We start from the raw sequence: 17630 nt of genomic DNA on the forward strand, positions 1-17630 counted from the left end.
ATTAATAGGGCTTATGGAAGAAAGAAAGTAGAACTGCCCGAGTCAGCAGTGAGGATGCATCTGGTTGTGCTAGGAGTAAATGATATTCAGGTAAGGGGAGATAACGAGGAAAAGATAGGAGGTTATAAAGTGTACTTGATGGGTGTTAAAAAGGGAAGGGCAGAGTGTGGGGTAGGGCTGTTCATCAGGAATTCCTTTGCACGTGACATAGTTTCTGTTAGGCACATAAATGAGTGAATGATGTTGGTAGATTTGGCAGTTGGAGGAATCAGGACGAGAATTGTCTCCCTGTATTCACCATGTGAGGGGCAGATGAGGATGAAATTGTCAAGTGTTTTGAAGCATTGAGTGACATCGTAGTCAGGGTCAACAGCAAGGATAGGATAGTGCTAATGGGCGATTTCAATGTGAGGGTTGGAAATCGAACTGAAGGATTCGGAAGGGTGATTGGTAAATGTGGGGGAGATATGGAAGCTAATAGGAACGGGAAGCATTTGCTGGACTTCTGCGCTAGTATGGGTTTAGCAGTTACGAATACTTTCTTCAAGCATAAGGCTACACATGAGAGGGTAGGGGTACCATATCCATAATAGACTACATCTTAACCGATTCAAATTCAGGAAATCTGTTAGGATTTTCCAGGGATTTTTGGATGATACAGACCGTTATATCCTCTGTAGTGAACTAAGTATCTCTAGGCCTAGGATAAGAAAATGAAATCTGTCTGCAAACAAATAAGGGTAAAAAAATCTCCAGGACGAGGAAATTAGACAGAAGTGCCTGGATATGATTAGTGAGAAGTTTCGAACAGTGGACAGTAAACAGCTTCAGAATATAGAAAGAGAATGGGTGGCATGCGATGATGCTATAGTAGAAACAGCAAGGGAATGCCTAGGAACAACTGTTTGTAAAGATGGGGAAAAGTGAACATCTTGGTGGAATGATGAAGTTAGAGCAGCTTATAAACGCTGATGCAGGGGGAATTGTATGTATGAGGATGAAATTGTCAAGTTTTGAAAGAAACAGAAGTAAACAAATAGTTGTCCTGGGAAGATTTTGGTGATAACCTGGAAAGGCTAGGGAAAGCTGCAGGGAAACCTTTCTGGACAGTAATAAAGGATCTTAGGAAGGAAGGGAGGGAGGAAGGAAATGAACAGTGTTTTGAGTAATTCAAGTGAACTCATAATAGATCCCAGAGAATCTCTGAAATATTTTGAAAATCTTTTCAACGTAATAGGAAATCTCCCTGGTGGTGTCATGAACAACTGAGCTCATGGGGAGGAGTAAAATGATGTTGGTGAAATTACGCTTAAGGAAGTGGAAAGGATGGTAAATACACTCCATTGTCATAAAGCAGCAGGAATAGATGAAATTAGACCTGAAATTGTGAAGTATAGTAGGAAGGCAGGGATGAAATGGCTTCATAGAATAATAACATTAGCACTGAGTATTGGTAAGGTACCTTCAGATTGGACAAAAGCACTAAATGCCCCTATCTATAAGCAAGGGAACAGGAAGGTTTGCAACAACTATCGAGGTATGTCATTGATTAGTATACCAGGCAAAGTATTTGCTGGCATCTTGGAAGGGAAGGTGCAATCAGTGGTTGAGAAGAAGTTGGATGAAAACCAGTGTGGTTTCAGACCACAGAGGGGCTGTCAGGATATGATTTTCGGTATGCGCCAGGTAATTGAAAAATGCTGCGAGAGGAATAGACGGTTGGTTATGTTTATGTTTCGTAGATCTAGAGAAAGCATATGACAGAGTACCGAGGGAAAATATGTTTGCCATACTGGGGGACTATGGTATTAAGGGTAGATTATTACAATCAATTAAAGGCATTTATGTTGACAATTAGGCTGCAGTAAGAATTGATGGTGGAATGATTTCTTGGTTCAGGGTATTTACAGGGTTTAGACAAGGCTGTAATCTTTCACCTTTGTTGTTCGTAGTTTACATGGATCAGCTGCTGAAAGGTATAAAGTGGCGGGGAGGGATTCATTTAGGTGGAAAGGTAGTAAGCAGTCTGGTCTATGCTGACAGCTTGGTCTTAATTGCAGATTGTGCTGAATGCCTGTGGTTTAATATCTTGGAACTTGAAAGTAGGTGCAATGAGTATGGTATGAAAATTAGCCTTTCAAAGACTAAATTGATGTCAGTAGGTAAGAAATCCAAGAGAATTGAATGTCAGATTGGTGATACAAAGCTGGAACAGGTAGATAATTTCAAGTATTTAGGATGTGTGTTTTCCCAGGATGGTAGTATAGTAAGCGAGATTGAATCAAGGTGTCGTAAAACTAATGCAGTAAGGTTGCAGTTGCGACCATCAGTATTCTGTAAGAAGGAAGTCAGCTCCTGGACTAAACTATCTTTACATCGGTCTGTTTTCAGACCAACTTTGCTTTACGGGAGTGACAGCTGGGTAGACTCAGGATATCTTATATTTAGAAATAACAGATATGAAAGTAGCGAGAATTATTGCTGGTACAAACAGGTGGGAACAATAGCAGGAGGGTACTCAGAATGAGGAGATAAATTATAAGTTAGGAATGAACTCGATGAACGAAGCTGTTCACATAAACTGACTTCGGTGGTGGGGTCGTAAGGTGAGTGGAGAAAGATAGGTTACGTAGGAGAATAATGGACTCTGTTTTGGAGGGTAAGAGAAGTAGAGGAAAACCAAGACGACGATGGTTAGACTCAATTTCTAACGATTTAAAGATAAGAGGTATAGAAGTAAATGAGACCACAGCACTAGTTGCAAATAGTGGATTGTAGCAACGTTTAGTAAATTCACAGAGTTTTGCAGACTAAATGCTGAAAGGCATAACGGTCTATAATGATGATGTATGTATGTATGTATGTTATTATCATTATTAAGTCCTTGACTTTTAAATCGACAAAATGCTTGGAAATATGCATGTTGAATACACTTTCTTATACTTCAGCTAACTTGCTGGAATCAATGCAAATACCACATCAGAGAAAATATCTTAAGATTCTAGCTATATTTCTAATCTGGTAGAAAGTATGCTAAGCCTTGTTACCCACAGATTTACAAGATCGGATGTATACATCTTTCGAGTTCTTGCTCCGGACGTTGCTTGGGGTTTAGGCAGTCTTCTTGAAGATAGGTTGGATCCCATCAATAGAAATCCACTTCATCTCAGAAACTTTGCGCAAAGTTGGATAGAGTATCTCTCATCTTCTTATAAACATCCTTTTTTAAGTTCTGGGCAATGTCAAAACTCAATGATTGCCCTGAAATTTTTTACAAATAAATTTACAAGATGGCTCTATGTGCTGAAAAATATGTACTGTCAATCACCACAGTATTTATGTTGTACACTAGAACTTACTGATCAAACTGGGCTATACTAGACACTGCTTTTATAGTCGTGCTGCACAAAGCGCAAGATAACATGATGTATTGTCATATTTTTCGAGATATATACATTTTCTTAGTTGCACTCAAAAATATTATTATAGTACGTAATTTAATAATTTTAGAACCATGTCTCTGCATTGTTGTTTAAACACACAAAATATTTCTTTTCAGTAATATCATGTATTATCCAGGTTACACTATTTCACTTGCACACGCACTTCGTTGTTCTCAGAGGCACATTAATTTTCGCTTGGTGCTGCTTATACACATATCTTACAACTGAAGTAGGATATTGTTTAATAAGTTATTACTTGAAAAGTTTTATCATGCACTTGCTTGCAGTCAGCTGTTATATTTAATATTTGGGCCAGTGTGCTTATAACATGGAATAAGGGTGTCTGTATAATAGCAGCTTAGTAAATAAAAAAATCCTCCTTTCCACCACAGTAATAATCTTTTGATTATTTATTCTACATTAAGTTATACATTGTTGCCATTGATGCTTTCACGGCCCGTACTTATAGACATGATACTGTATAGGCTTTTGGGCTTATGCTGTGTCAAGAAAATAAGGTGATATTCATTAAGTTTCGCAGAGAACTGTGCTCTGTGTCATCAGAAGAAAATCTTGACCTTAAACAATGATTTTTTGAAATTTAGACATTATAATAGAAGTGGAAATTGTACGTTCATTCATCACCAGATGGCTCACCGGACGTCACTTGCGTTCAAAGCGGAAGCTGGCGGAACCATCGGAATCGTTCTAAGAGGGTCGCATAACTTGTGTACGTAACATGTGACATTGACAGGTGTATGACATTGACACAAGCCTGGAATGAAACATCTGGCAATGAGGAACGTACGAATTTGGAAAACCGAGACGATGATGTTTTTGTGGTCTGAAGAGAAGGTCCTGAGAAACTTCATCTATTTCTAAACCACCTGAATCAGCAACATCCTTCAATTGAATTCACTATGGAGATATGTTCTAATAAGAAAGAAACCGGACGGCTCCTTAGGACATACTGTCTATCGTAAGCCTACCCACACAAATCTCTATCTTCATGCAGATTCTCACCACCATCCAGCATAAAAACAAGGCATTCTCATGACACATTCAAGCATTGATACTTTTTCAGTATATGAATTTTTTCATCTAAACAGTGTTGTGTGGCTGAAGATGTTAGTAATTTACGAAACATGTACCACTTTTAACCAATAAGTTGCCTTAAGCAATTAATGTATCGACAAGGTGGGAAAAAAAAAATTACTTAGTTGTGACTTGCCAAGAGGGCGAGACGAATTTGTGAGCCATCAAATATCCAGGTGGAGATGGACACGCTCAGAGTCACGTTCAAGGGTAATGGTTACAGCGATTTGCAGGTTCATAAAGCCCTGCATCCCAGAGAAATGTCCAAGCAAAGCTCACAGAAGGAAGAAGTGAAGGGAACTGCCTACTTGCCTTACATTCAGAACACCACAGATCGAATTGTGAAGGTCCGAATGGAAATTCTAAGTTCTCATGGAGGGAATTAGATATTTTTCCACCAATAGAGCATGTCAAAAAACAGAGATGTAAGGGTTTCGTCTGAGGTCTTACACTAGACTCATCAGAGTGGGAAGTGTCAGACCCTACCCACTGACACTGGGATGTATGACATTGACACTGTTTCATATGCCATACATCCCAGTGTCAGTGGGTAGGGTCTGACACATCCCACTCTGATGAGTCTAGTGTCAGACCTAAGACAAAACGCTGGTTAATAGAGCAAACGCCTGAAAAGCCTTACATCTGATCTGTTTTGTGAAGGTCCCCCGCAAACACAATATAAAAACCATGTTTGGCACGGAACTAGGCCTGACGGAGAGCAACTGTTAGCACAGTAGGTGGCTGCGAGTGTGTCAGATGTGGGAAGTTGTGGGATTTGGCTGTAAAAGATTTTTTACGGATTTATTTCATTTTCATCAAGTAAAAAATTGTCTATTTTTGTCCAACAATAAAAAATTCCTTTTCCACCTCATAACAAGTAGACTACATATGTTTTCCTTGTTTTGATAGTGCTTATTTATGTTACAATTCTGGTCAAAAGAAGATTTTTAATGTACTAGACCATTGAAGATTTCAAAACAAGAGCACAGGTGTGATGTATAAATAGAGTTCTAACAAACAATATATGTCATACATAACTAGAAGATAAGATTCACAACACCTATTGGAATGTTTACTACTCTCCTTGTCATGGACAAGACATTTTAATTTGTGTTGTTGATTATGTGGTGTTTTATGGGTCCTTTTGTTCTTTGTTTCAGTTTTAATCTATAACAGAAAAACACGTCTCAGGATTTTCTAAAACAGGATGAAACGTGTTCTGTGTTAATATATAACTTAATGTAGAACAAATAATGAAAATAATATTATTGTGGTGGAAAGGTGGAATTTGTATTTACTAAAATGTAATTATACATACTATATATTCACCACAGACCAAAATGAAATTTATAACTTGTAATAAGGGTGTCTGCCAGTCAGCTGATGATAGACTGGTTTTACAAATAAATGAGCAGTTACCTCTGGTGCTCTCTGGTCTGCTGAACAAAAGCAAAAAAGAAAGGTTTATATCAATAGAAGAACTTCACCTGCTGAGTTTTGATGACCCCTTTTACTATACAGTTAATTTGATCTTTAAATCCCATATTAAATCGCTGGTATAACGTTCTGTCTGTACAAAATATCCCTAATACTCAGGTCCATAGTGTGCAGTATGTGTGTGTGATGTCTGCATGGGTTTGGGCTTAAATTGGCAAATGCTTGTTGGACTTCAGCTTGATAAAGGGAAAAACAGAGTAATTTATGTCATTATTCAATCCATGAATTATAATTAACTTCAATAATAATAATAATAATAATAATAATATGTGTGATCACAGAAGATGGAAAGATTACCGAGGAAATTGGAAAAAGAATACAACAAGAAAACAGCTTCTACCAGAGTTTAAGGGGTATTTTGTGGAACCAAGATGTCCCAAAGAAATGTAAGAAAGTATTATATTCAACCTATTATGAACCCATACTAACCTATGCAGCTGGATCGTGGACTACAACAAAACGAGAGAAGAGTAGAATACAGGTAGCGGAGATGAAATTCCTAAGAGGTATCGAGGGCAAGACCAGTAAGGATAGAATTAGAAATGAAGAGATAAGGAAAAGGACAGGAATCTTGAAACTTCAAGACAGGATAGAAACCACAAAGTTAACGTGGTATAGGCATATGATGAGAATGGGAGAAGAGAGAGTGCCAAAGAAAGCTTTTTCAAAAAAAAAAATAGATTTTTCAGAGAAGTTAACAGGAAAGAGACCACGAGGAAGACCCCAAAAAAGGGGGACAGATTCAGTGTGGGAGTGCATAGAGAAGAGGGGAGGAAAACCAGATGTACTTAAAAAAGGAGAAGAGTGGTGGAGAGACAGGCTGATGGAGGTGCTTGATTCAGAGCCCGACCTGGGAAGCTGGAAACAGGAAATGAAAATGATGAATAATAATAATATATGGGAACTGCATAGTGAGAATATGGAGATGAAGTTAGTACTGCTTGCAGACGATATTGAGGTCTGAGAAACAGCATAGAAGAACAAGAACAAATTGATGCACTGAACAAGAACATTGAAAAGTATGGTATGAAAATCAGCGCAGAGAACAGCAAGACCATGGTGATATCAAGAGGAGAAAGACAAGGGATAGGCATTGTGAAAATTGGTGGTCAAAGCCTTGAAATTGTTGACAGTTTCAAATACCTAGGGAGTGATTTAATGCAGAATACAAGGCTGGACATGGAGATTAGCAGGAGAGAGTAACAGGGCAATGCATTCTACCAGAGTGTAAGAAACCTTGTCTGGAATAAGGAAGTACCAAGGAAGTGTAAAGCGATAATGTACAAAATGTATTATGCACCGACATTGATCTATGCAGCTGGGAACTCGACAGTGACAAGTAGGGAGGAGAGTAGAATTCAAGCCAGTGAAATGAAATATGTAAGAAATATGATAGGAAAGTCAGATTGAGAAACAAAGAGGTGAGAACAGAAGTCAGAATGGAAAACCTAAATGAGAGAATTGATAGGAGTAAACTAAGATGGTTTGGACATGTAAAGAGGATGGAAGAGGAAGAAAGAATACCAAAACAGAGCATGGAGATGAAGTTAGAGTGGAAGAGAGCGAGGGGGAGACCTAGAACAAGGTGGATTAATTCAATAAAGAGGAGTGCAAGAAGAAGAAACCTGGACTGGGACAAAATGATGGAAGAAGAATGGTAGGAGAGGAAAATGAAGTGCCATAAATACCCCAACCCAGCAGGAGCTGGATAAGTGGAAATAATGAATTACAGTAACAATAATAATAATAATAATAATAACAATAATAATAATAATAATAATAACCATATTTTCCAATTACTTTTTTTTATTTTTTCCTAGAAAACATGTTGTATATAAAATTTCAGACAAATGGGTCAGGGCAGGTTATAAACTAAAACCTATCCGCAGGCTTGGATCAAGCTCAGGTGCAGTTCAGATCGAAGCAGGTTGGGTCTAAGAATCTCATCCAGTGTAGACTTACAATGAATTGCATGTTTGTATGTATGATAAATGTAATGAAGTAGGTTTTATATTATGAATCTGACTGCACTTGCCATAATCACATGAAGAAATATATTTTGTATTTGTAGTGTTTGCAGGTTGTGGAAAATCCAGGATCTCAAATGGGCCATGTTGGGCAATACATCTTGGTACAACGTACAGGAGTTGGGGACCAGCCCGATTCCATGCAGGTTGTGTTGAACAGCAGGAAAGGAGCACCTCCTCGAGCTTCTAGTGCACCCCCTGCCAACAACAATACTAATAACTGTAACAATCAGATCAGTGGAGGGAGTAGACCGATGTTAAATGCTGGTCCGGGGACTGGTCGAGGGCGCCCAGCAAGCGTTGATGTTGAGCGTTCAGTCCATCAGCCTGGTATAGAGTACATCACTAGTGGATATGGTGAGCACTTTGCAGTTCAGGGTCCAAACCCAGGGACACAGGCAGTCACTCGAAGAGACAGGCCTGGTGAAAATGGGGGTGTTGCATGCACAGACATGGGCTCTGATGGAACTCTACAAGGTTATACCATTGTTGGTGGTAATGGTGAAAACATTGCATTGATGGAGCAGACTTATCCCATTCCTCAGGTGGTAGTGCAAGGTGGGGCCAGAACAGGTCCAACAAGACAAACACACAATAATCATGTGTCAGTAGCAAGGAGTGACTCTTCTCAGTGCGCTTGTAACCTCAAAGCAATGATAGTGTGCAAGAAATGTGGCGCTTTCTGTCATGATGACTGTATCGGACCTTCTCGTCTGTGTGTCACTTGTCTTATTCGGTGAACCGTATCTCCCAATCAGATTTGTGTAGCAATATAACAAACTTGATTTGTGTTAGTTCTAGCCGATCAGAACTGTATAAGCATGTTAGATGAGTATTATTCACTTGAATTGCAGATTTGTTACCGTTTGCCTTCATGGTACTTGATAAATTGCAGAAAAATGGTTGGCATTTGATAAAATTTTCTTGCGACTGATTTGTGTATAGTACTTATTTTGTGCAAAATATGCGTACAAAACAAGCCCTCTTCTGTAGATATTCCTTACTGAACTTGTATAATATTCCACTGTGAAATATGCAAATAATGAAGATTGTGTTGTCTTCCACATTTTTCTTCCTCTTACTTATAGCCCTGTGCTTCTATTGGGAAGTGCATTTGCCATGTAGTACTACTTATGATACCTGAATTGATGAGCTGTATTACATTTCAATTTCAGAACACCATTGATGTCAAGATGTGACAATCATTTCTGTGGTGTGAATGACTGACTGTCTTTTGCTGTGAGAAATTTGTTTCTATATCGTTTGCTATTTCCAGAATAGCTTGTATATCAAGATAATTTCATCCTGTATTGAATTCACTTGAATATTTCTCATTATGATAAAATTAATTTATTTATAGTTACGAGTGGTGATAACAAAACAGGAGTGTATACTTCAGTATCTTTTAATTTGTACAGGTTAAAATTTTGTAATAGATCTGATATTATTTTTTATTGTTACTCCTTTTCCTTTATAAGGCATCTTAGAGCTTCCATTTGTTAAGGGGGTTGAACTTAAACATATTGTTCCAATAAATATATTATTTGACATCCAGTCAATTAATATTTAATTACTCCAAAAACAGTCCAAAATGCTAATGTTAATTATAAGACTAAAATCTGAGCTTTTTATTTGTATCATCAGAACTTTCAGGAACATAGAACCTTAAGGACCCATTGTGTATCAAATTCTATTGTGTAAATAGTTCAGGTGAATCTTTAATATTTAGAAAATATTTGGTAAGTTAAGGAGGTAAGCGATTTGAAGAGGGTTTTCCTTTACTTTAATGTTCAGTAATGAAGAACTTCTATTTTTGTGTGGTGATTGGAACAGGATAGAAATTTAAAAGAGAAAGAAATTGAATGTTAGCAGATTTGTGATTCTATGTGTGTTATTGGTAGTGATTGTTCAGATATTATTGTAGTACCAAATGTGTAATGCCTTAATTAATCTCTCTGAAGATTGTTCCTTTAACTGCTAGAAATTGTCACATTTTATTGGGAAAAACTCTCAACAGATGAAGAAACTTAACGTATTTATGAGCATTAATTGGAAAATGTTGCATAAAATAATGCTGCCTGTTTCAGTATGATAGAAAACTACTCATTTTAAAATTGTTTAGAAAGGCAAATCATGAAGGTTTAATGTGCCCTGATTTTTATATGTTATATTAATATTTAACATTAAGAATCAGGTATTTTACACGATGAAGCTGTTGAGCTACTTCTTTGACAAGAAATTCACCTCACTGAATCAGTGTATGGCTATATTCTGTAATATTTTCAAAAGTGAGTTTGCTTCATAGAAAGTGTAGAAGAGACTGATGTTAGTCAGTGACTACAGTTTGTTCATATTCATGTACATTTCTTGTCAGCTCTTTATCCTTGTAATAAATTACGTACATAATGTTCCTTTAATTGCTGAAAGCACATGTAGATAAGTTAGGTTATCTAGTCCAAAGATGACTGTCATTTTCTGGGTTGCTCCTTTCATAATCAGATAGCTACAGTGTGTGTCCAAGCCTTGTACCATTTCTCTGCGGGGTCGGGTATGAAGTAAGATGAATCTTCGTTGCAAGTTTTTACATCTAGAGAAATGAATTTCATTTTATGGGTGCGTATTGAACTTTGATTAAACCAACCTCCCGATTTTGCGTTGGTTACTCTGTGGGTTCGGATCCCACTGGTGTCTGATTGGCCATTTTTGTTCTGTACTTAACATCTCTTCAACATGTACTGAATGTACGTAACATGACCTAATAGGTTGAAAGTTGGTTTTGATTACAATGCAGTCATGAAAATTCAATATTCTTTTCATATTCAAGAACGTAGATACAAATCGAAATTCACAGTCTTGATGAGATGTGGAATTGGGCTTGTGTGCATAATGTTGTTGTAGTACAGGAGAAGAAGTCCTTTGATATTCTTCGTATCACTGCGAGGCGTAGATACACTTATTTATAATCGTGATGAGATGTAGAATTGAGCATATATGCTTAGATAAAACAATTGTTTCAACTCACATTTTATCTAAGGCAGTACTTAGCATTTAATAGGACTATGTACCCCATGATTACCTCGCATAAAGTGGGGTGCACTAGTCACCTAGATGAAGAATACTGTATTGCAGTGATTCCCAAACTTTTTAGATTATGGAGCACTTTTCATCACAGAGCACAATTTTTACATACCACATTTAAGACCATACTCTTACCTACCTCGGAGGATCAGTGGTAGAGTATCAGCCTCATGTTCCTAAGTTTGTGGGTTTGATCCCGACTGAGGTAAACTTATTTTTGAAGAGCAGTCAAAAATCTTGCATTCCATATCCTTGTTGGCATGTTTTATATATATATATTGGTTCACTAGGTTTCAACTGACAAAATTTAATGAATTCAGCCTTAGGTATCCATCCAGTAGAATTCTGCTTTTGTTGCAAGGCAGCACTACAATTGTAAAGTCAAAATTTATAAGCAGGCTACCTAGATGGTACCATTTCAGAAAGTCTGCTATGCAGTAGTTGAGGCCATTCAATGATTGTTGATGTTATTGTTTTAATTTACTTAACATAGCTACTGTATATCCGGTTGAATTTTGGACAGCTGCAACCAAATATCCGGTTCTGCGTTTAGCTGGGATATGAATTTTATTTTAATACTTGCATAAGCAGAAGAATCCTGATTCACACAAGTAGGTTGTGACAAATGGCGGGAAGAGGATTTTAGCTTTATCTGGCAATCCTTAAAATTCATCTTTCCAACTTGGCAGGTTCGATCCTGGCTCAGTCCGGTGACCGTAAAATGGCATAAGCAAAGAGAAAATATCACTCTGGTTGGATATGTATTGGTGTTACTAATCTTTGAAGGTACTCAAATACGTCAGCCTCATGTCGGTAGATTTACTGGCACATAAAAGAACTCCTGCGGGACTAAATTCCAGCACCTCGGCTTCTCTGAAAACTGTAAAAGTAGTTAGTGGGATGTAAAGCAAATAACATTATTTATTAAAATTAATCTTTTAATTGACACTGAAAATTCAGTTTAAACATTATCTTTTGTCATAGAATCTGATGCCAAACCATTGATATTACTCTGTTGTCAGATAGGCTGGCTTTTCTGATACAGTACAGAATGGGTTTACAACCTTCAACATTTTTTTTCATGAAGTACTTTCAGGGGAAATAACTGTTGAGGCTATGAAGCAAACATAGTAGGTGGACTCGAAACTCTCCGATATCCCCAGGTATGTCTACATTTAGTTTTTCTCTAAATTCTTTTACCAGTGAGAGACCATCAAGATTGCACTTCAGTGTTAACAGGCCAATAAGATGGCTGCAATAAATGCTGACTAGCCTTTTATAGCCATTGTTACTTCAATCTGATGAATGAAAGTTTGCATCAAAAGGTATTGAATGACTATTGTCTTGCAGCATTGTCTGATATCCAACCTGCAGAAGGTCAAGAATGCACGAAGCTAGCTACCTATCAGTAACCATCAGAGCATAGTAGTAATACAATTTCAGAAGCTCAATAATCTATACACAACGATAACAACACACAGTTCATAGTTGCTTAAAATACACAATTTTAAAATTTGCTCTCCAGTCTCTTCATGGAGCACTGTTTGGTTAGTGCTGCTGTAATTTTTTTTAAATGCTGGCAACCGGTACTACTTTATCTTGTGATACTTTCTCCTCACAGAAGGTTGGTGACCATCATGGAGTAATTTTTGCTCTTTTGTGCTTCCCTATCAGAGTTGCTCAATTGTATATTTTGGAATGCTGTCGTAGGTTCCACATCCGGAATAAACTTCTCCGCTAGTGTCCACGTTACCCTGGCAACTTGGAACATAATGTACATAGAACAATCCAACCCAGACGAAGAATGTAATAGTAGTACAAAAGACCATGGAAGCTTCAATTCTAAGATTTTTACACTTTTTTTTTTCTTCCGTCAACAATAAAGAATCAGCCCATAACTTCCACATATTGGGAGATGTACTATACTATACCTCACTGGGATATGTACTATACCTCTCATGAATTTTTTAAAATTGTCTTTCAGTTTATGATTAAGTTTTGAAGTTCATAGAGTCAAGACAAGTAAAATGCTTATAGAACCTATTTTGTAGCTAATTTTAAATTTCATCTTTGGCAGAATTCAGATAGGTAATAATTTGTTTTAAAATATTGTATATTTATTTTGAATGTACAGAATATCCATTTTTAAGGTGATGCTACCATGGGAACACAAACAGCAGAATTTGATAAGCAAATAATTTATTTTTAAATATTGTATATTTGTTTTGAATTTATGCTCATTTTTGAAGTGATGCTTTCATGGATATGTTAGTGAAGATATTTTCTGATCCATTGTCATTGGAATTCAATTCATTATTCATTAAAGAAGAAAATGGGGAATTTCAAGATGAGTCCAGAATGGTATTTGCTATGTTACTTATGCCTTTAAACAGTCATGAATTTGATTTCTCCAATTATACTGTAGGCATCTTCTTTATGAAGAAAAGTATTTAACTTGATTAGTTATCAGAAGTTTATCATTTTTAGACTTATCAGTGATATATTGACATAAATTGGTGAAAAATCACTTGCATTTTTCCTCCCTTCTAACTTGGATTTTCGTAAGTTCTAAACTTTCCCTTCTTGTGAATACGATATTTCAGTTGTTTCTTTTATGGATCCATAGTAGTGCATAATTCTTTCTAGAATTACCATTGGCCAAGTAAAGCAAGCCATTTTGAGATGTACACCTAATGTTCCAGTAGAAACAACATGTGTACAACATTGAACAACGTAGTTCTCGTTTCAGGGATCAGGATGGTGAAAAATGCCCAAGAAGTGCTTGTCCTATTTTAAGACCCAAAAAAAATAATTCATTATTTCATGAATACAATTTACTGTATTGTAGTATATTGTGGTTAAACATTTTTATACTTACTCTTGGGATATGACTCTGTTGATGGTGTCTTCGAATGGATACATGAAACCTTGAGCAGGGGCCTTGATGCTATTTGACTGGGGTAGGCTATGGGCCGGCACCAAGTTTCACCCTTTCCCTTCCTACTAACATGTATCATGTTCATTTCATCTCCTTAACATGTCTGAGGAGGTTGACATCAGGAAGGGGACATTGTCGTAACAACTCGCTACAAAGACATACCCAACCCTGCAGAGGAATGGAACGGGTTGGAAACACACATTTCCATTATTTTTTTTTTATTTCCGAACATAATAGTTCCATGAACATTTTAAACACATGATATTTGTATAAACAGTTATTTTGGTAATACTGTCCAAAATGAGTCAGTATTCAAATTTGAATGTTATAAATTGTTATGGATGTTATTTTTATGAACCAAAGAAGTTACTTTTTCAAACTTTTTTTGCACACACATTCTATTATTTTTGAAAATTTTAGGAGACTTAAATGCAAATTTTATGTGAAAATCTAGAAGATGTTTTATAAAATTTAGTGCATTAGTAGCTCTGTTATATTTTTGGAGTTATTTTTAGGATAAAAGAAAATAGTACATATTTTAAAATGTATTCATCTTTTGAAGTTTTATTTCCAAACATAATAGTTCCATGAATATTTTAAATGTATGATACTTGTATAAACAGTTCTTTTGGCAATACTGTTCAAAATGAGTCAATATTTGAGAACTTTCAAGCTATGACCAAAGAGTAGTGTTTTTTTTTTTATATCTACCTATCGCCTATCTTCTATCTTAATTTGTCAGTGTTTTTATTTTTTAAGATTTAAAGATTTAAAATGCATCCTTCTATGCTGTTATATTCCACTCACATTTGATATCAGTTCAGAGTTCTTCATCCATTTTTCTGGTGAACATTTCATGTGCATGTATTGAACTGATCGTGCTTTACTGTACTTTCACCATAGGAAACAGAGTGGACTGAAAGTGGTTGGAACTGGTCACAGTGTTACAAAAAAGATAAGAGAAAAGGGAATTCTACTCCTCAAAGAATTACAACAGAATAAATAAGTAAATGTAACTGGATCATTGGCAATACAAAATACGCATCTAATGTCTACTTCACCCTTTGATTGTAGTGACTAACTCAATAGCAGGGACGTTGGGTGTTAATACATTATTTACTATCACAAGCCACATGAATATTTACTTGAAATATACTTACTTTAATTTGTTTTGTGTGCATGAAGTGCGTGTGAACTGATAAAAACATAGCTGTATGATGTAGTAAATACTATTTTATGAATAGCAGTATTGTAGCTTCAGTATTGCCATATTCAGAATAGTCATCATGAGAAGTTATACTAGTCTGTTTTTTGGAATAACACATGTGTACGAGGATGGCTCTGTTATTTTGCCTAATTGCTACATTCTTCCTATGGATTTTATGACTTCTTCATTTCTTTAACAAATAGAGTTTTTATGAAGCTGATAGCCATATAGTTGAGTCTTGTGTGCTCATTCATCTCTTAATTGTCATATAATGAAATCTTTGTGCTTCATAAAATGTTGTTCTGTCGACCAATATAGTATATAGCAATGGTATGAGAAGTAAGTAATGCATGGGGACATGCTTGGTGTATTTTGTAATTTACATGGCTCATGTGAAGGAAAATAATTCTGAAGATTAGTAACTATTCATAACAGAACAGTGATATGTTACAGTTGTAATATGCTTTTAATATAGATGTTTTTCAAGTGAATTCAATACAGCCACACTGTTTATTCTCTTGGCAACATTTGTCATGTATTTGTTCTTTAAGTATTGTTATGTGAGAGTTGAACTACCTCAGAAATAATGCTTTGTGTTGAACTGAGAATAATGGCTTATTACTGGAATACAACTTACTGCTTAATAAGGGAGTAAGAATAACTGATATTTCCTCAATATTTGCACAGGCTTGAATCTCGTATCTATCTGAATTTGTTTTAAATATATATTATGTATAGATTGTGTATATATTTTCTTTTTTATTGTACAATGTCCTGTTTGTTATTGTATATTACTTGTTCAGTTATCAGAACATGACATATATTAAGATACTCCTGAAAATGTATAGTAATGAACTAGCTTGTGTTGTAAGAGAAACATTAAATTAGAAAAAAAAAAAACTCAAGTGTGATATTTACAGCAATGTGTCGTATTCTTGTGTGGCAGTAGAGATCTGCAGTTATTATTCTAACATCAGTTGTAATATTGTTGGGTGTATTCATAGATTAACTGCATTTGTGATACCGTCTAGTTTATAAGCACACACATTATACCACTCGAATTACTATATAATCTGAGGGAAATGCACTTCAATATTTATTCTTAGTTTGTGCCTTAAAATTCGAATATTCTGCTGTTTGATGTCTCTCTTACAATAAGTTTGTCCCCATTTTGGGGAGGAACATTCTTATTTCACTTGCAGAAGGGAGGTCACCTTATTTTATAGAATCACATTCAGATTTCCATGAAGATATTTTGTACAGTACATTTTTATTTTCTTCTGGTTACGTTATATTGTAAAGGAATCCGAAGGAAAATAGAAACATAATGGAGTACCAAACAATTTAATTTATTTTCATAATAGGTTTCCATTTTCCTTCATTTTAGCAATTCTTTGTTTCTTATTTTGATGTATGAAACTGATTCTATTTAAAGCATGAAAAAGAAATGTATGGATTCATTTGCAGAAATCTTTGCTTGAGCTGAAAATATATAGATTGTCACCTTTTCCAGTCATGCCCTTCTGTTTCTTTCATACCTTAATCCTCTCCATTAGGGACTGTATATCATTTTATATATCCCCTTGAAAGAGTAGTCTTCCCTCTCCATGATTAAATTTAATTCCTCTATATTATTTTAGTTCTCCTTTGTCCTTTAGCTAATGATAATTGATAACACAATAATCATGAAGGCATAAAATCTGGAAAATGCAGTTACAATAATCTTCTGATTCTACAAACTTTAAATTTAACTGCTATAATTTGACACAATTTAATGCAGGTCATGAAATTGATTGAATAAAATAATATGTTGGATAACTATCAGTAGCAATAGGTAGTGTAAATAATATGGAACTTAGGATATGTTAGCTAATATTCATTATATTTCATGCAAGTAGCAGTTTGCATGCAGCATCTTTAATTTAGCGGCTACATGGAAGAAAATGATAACATAAAGCTAATGATTGGACAGAGTTATTGAACAAAAATGAATTGGAATATGGTTTTAGAGGTTTAGAAACCCACGACTTTCATGAAACTTTGAAGTAGGCTGGTGATAATGTCCTTGAGAATGACATTGAACAGTAGCTAGACATTGACGCAAGTGACCTATACTACTAAATTCTGAGCAAGAAGAATATTGCTGAAGATATTATACAGGGTGATCAGAAAGCTAACAATGACAACAAAGCAGTTCCAGCTGGTCCGAAATTTTCAGTAGTCAGGCATTAGGGAGCATATGGACAACATTATCGCATTCATAGGTGCCTTAACAAAATCAGAGGTGACTGTTTATTACAATCATTTTTGGCAGGTTTTTTTAATCAATAATATCAAGAAACCCT

At 35.8% G+C, this 17630-nt stretch overlaps 1 protein-coding gene across 4 annotated transcripts in view; it reads left to right on the forward strand.

Moving 5' to 3' along the window:
• The window catches only part of Asx (Additional sex combs), a 273851-nt gene extending 257104 nt beyond the window's left edge, over positions 1–16747 (forward strand). For all 4 annotated transcript variants that reach the window (XM_067151342.2, XM_067151343.2, XM_067151344.2 and 1 more), the window contains exon 10: positions 8107–16747. In XM_067151342.2, the coding sequence (XP_067007443.2) occupies positions 8107–8802 (696 nt within the window). In that variant the 3' untranslated portion in view covers positions 8803–16747. The remainder of the gene's footprint in view (positions 1–8106) is intronic.
• Positions 16748–17630: the final 883 nt, after the last annotated feature.

Source organism: Anabrus simplex, chromosome 7, assembly GCF_040414725.1.
Source record: "Anabrus simplex isolate iqAnaSimp1 chromosome 7, ASM4041472v1, whole genome shotgun sequence".
Taxonomy (NCBI): Eukaryota; Metazoa; Arthropoda; class Insecta; order Orthoptera; family Tettigoniidae; genus Anabrus; species Anabrus simplex.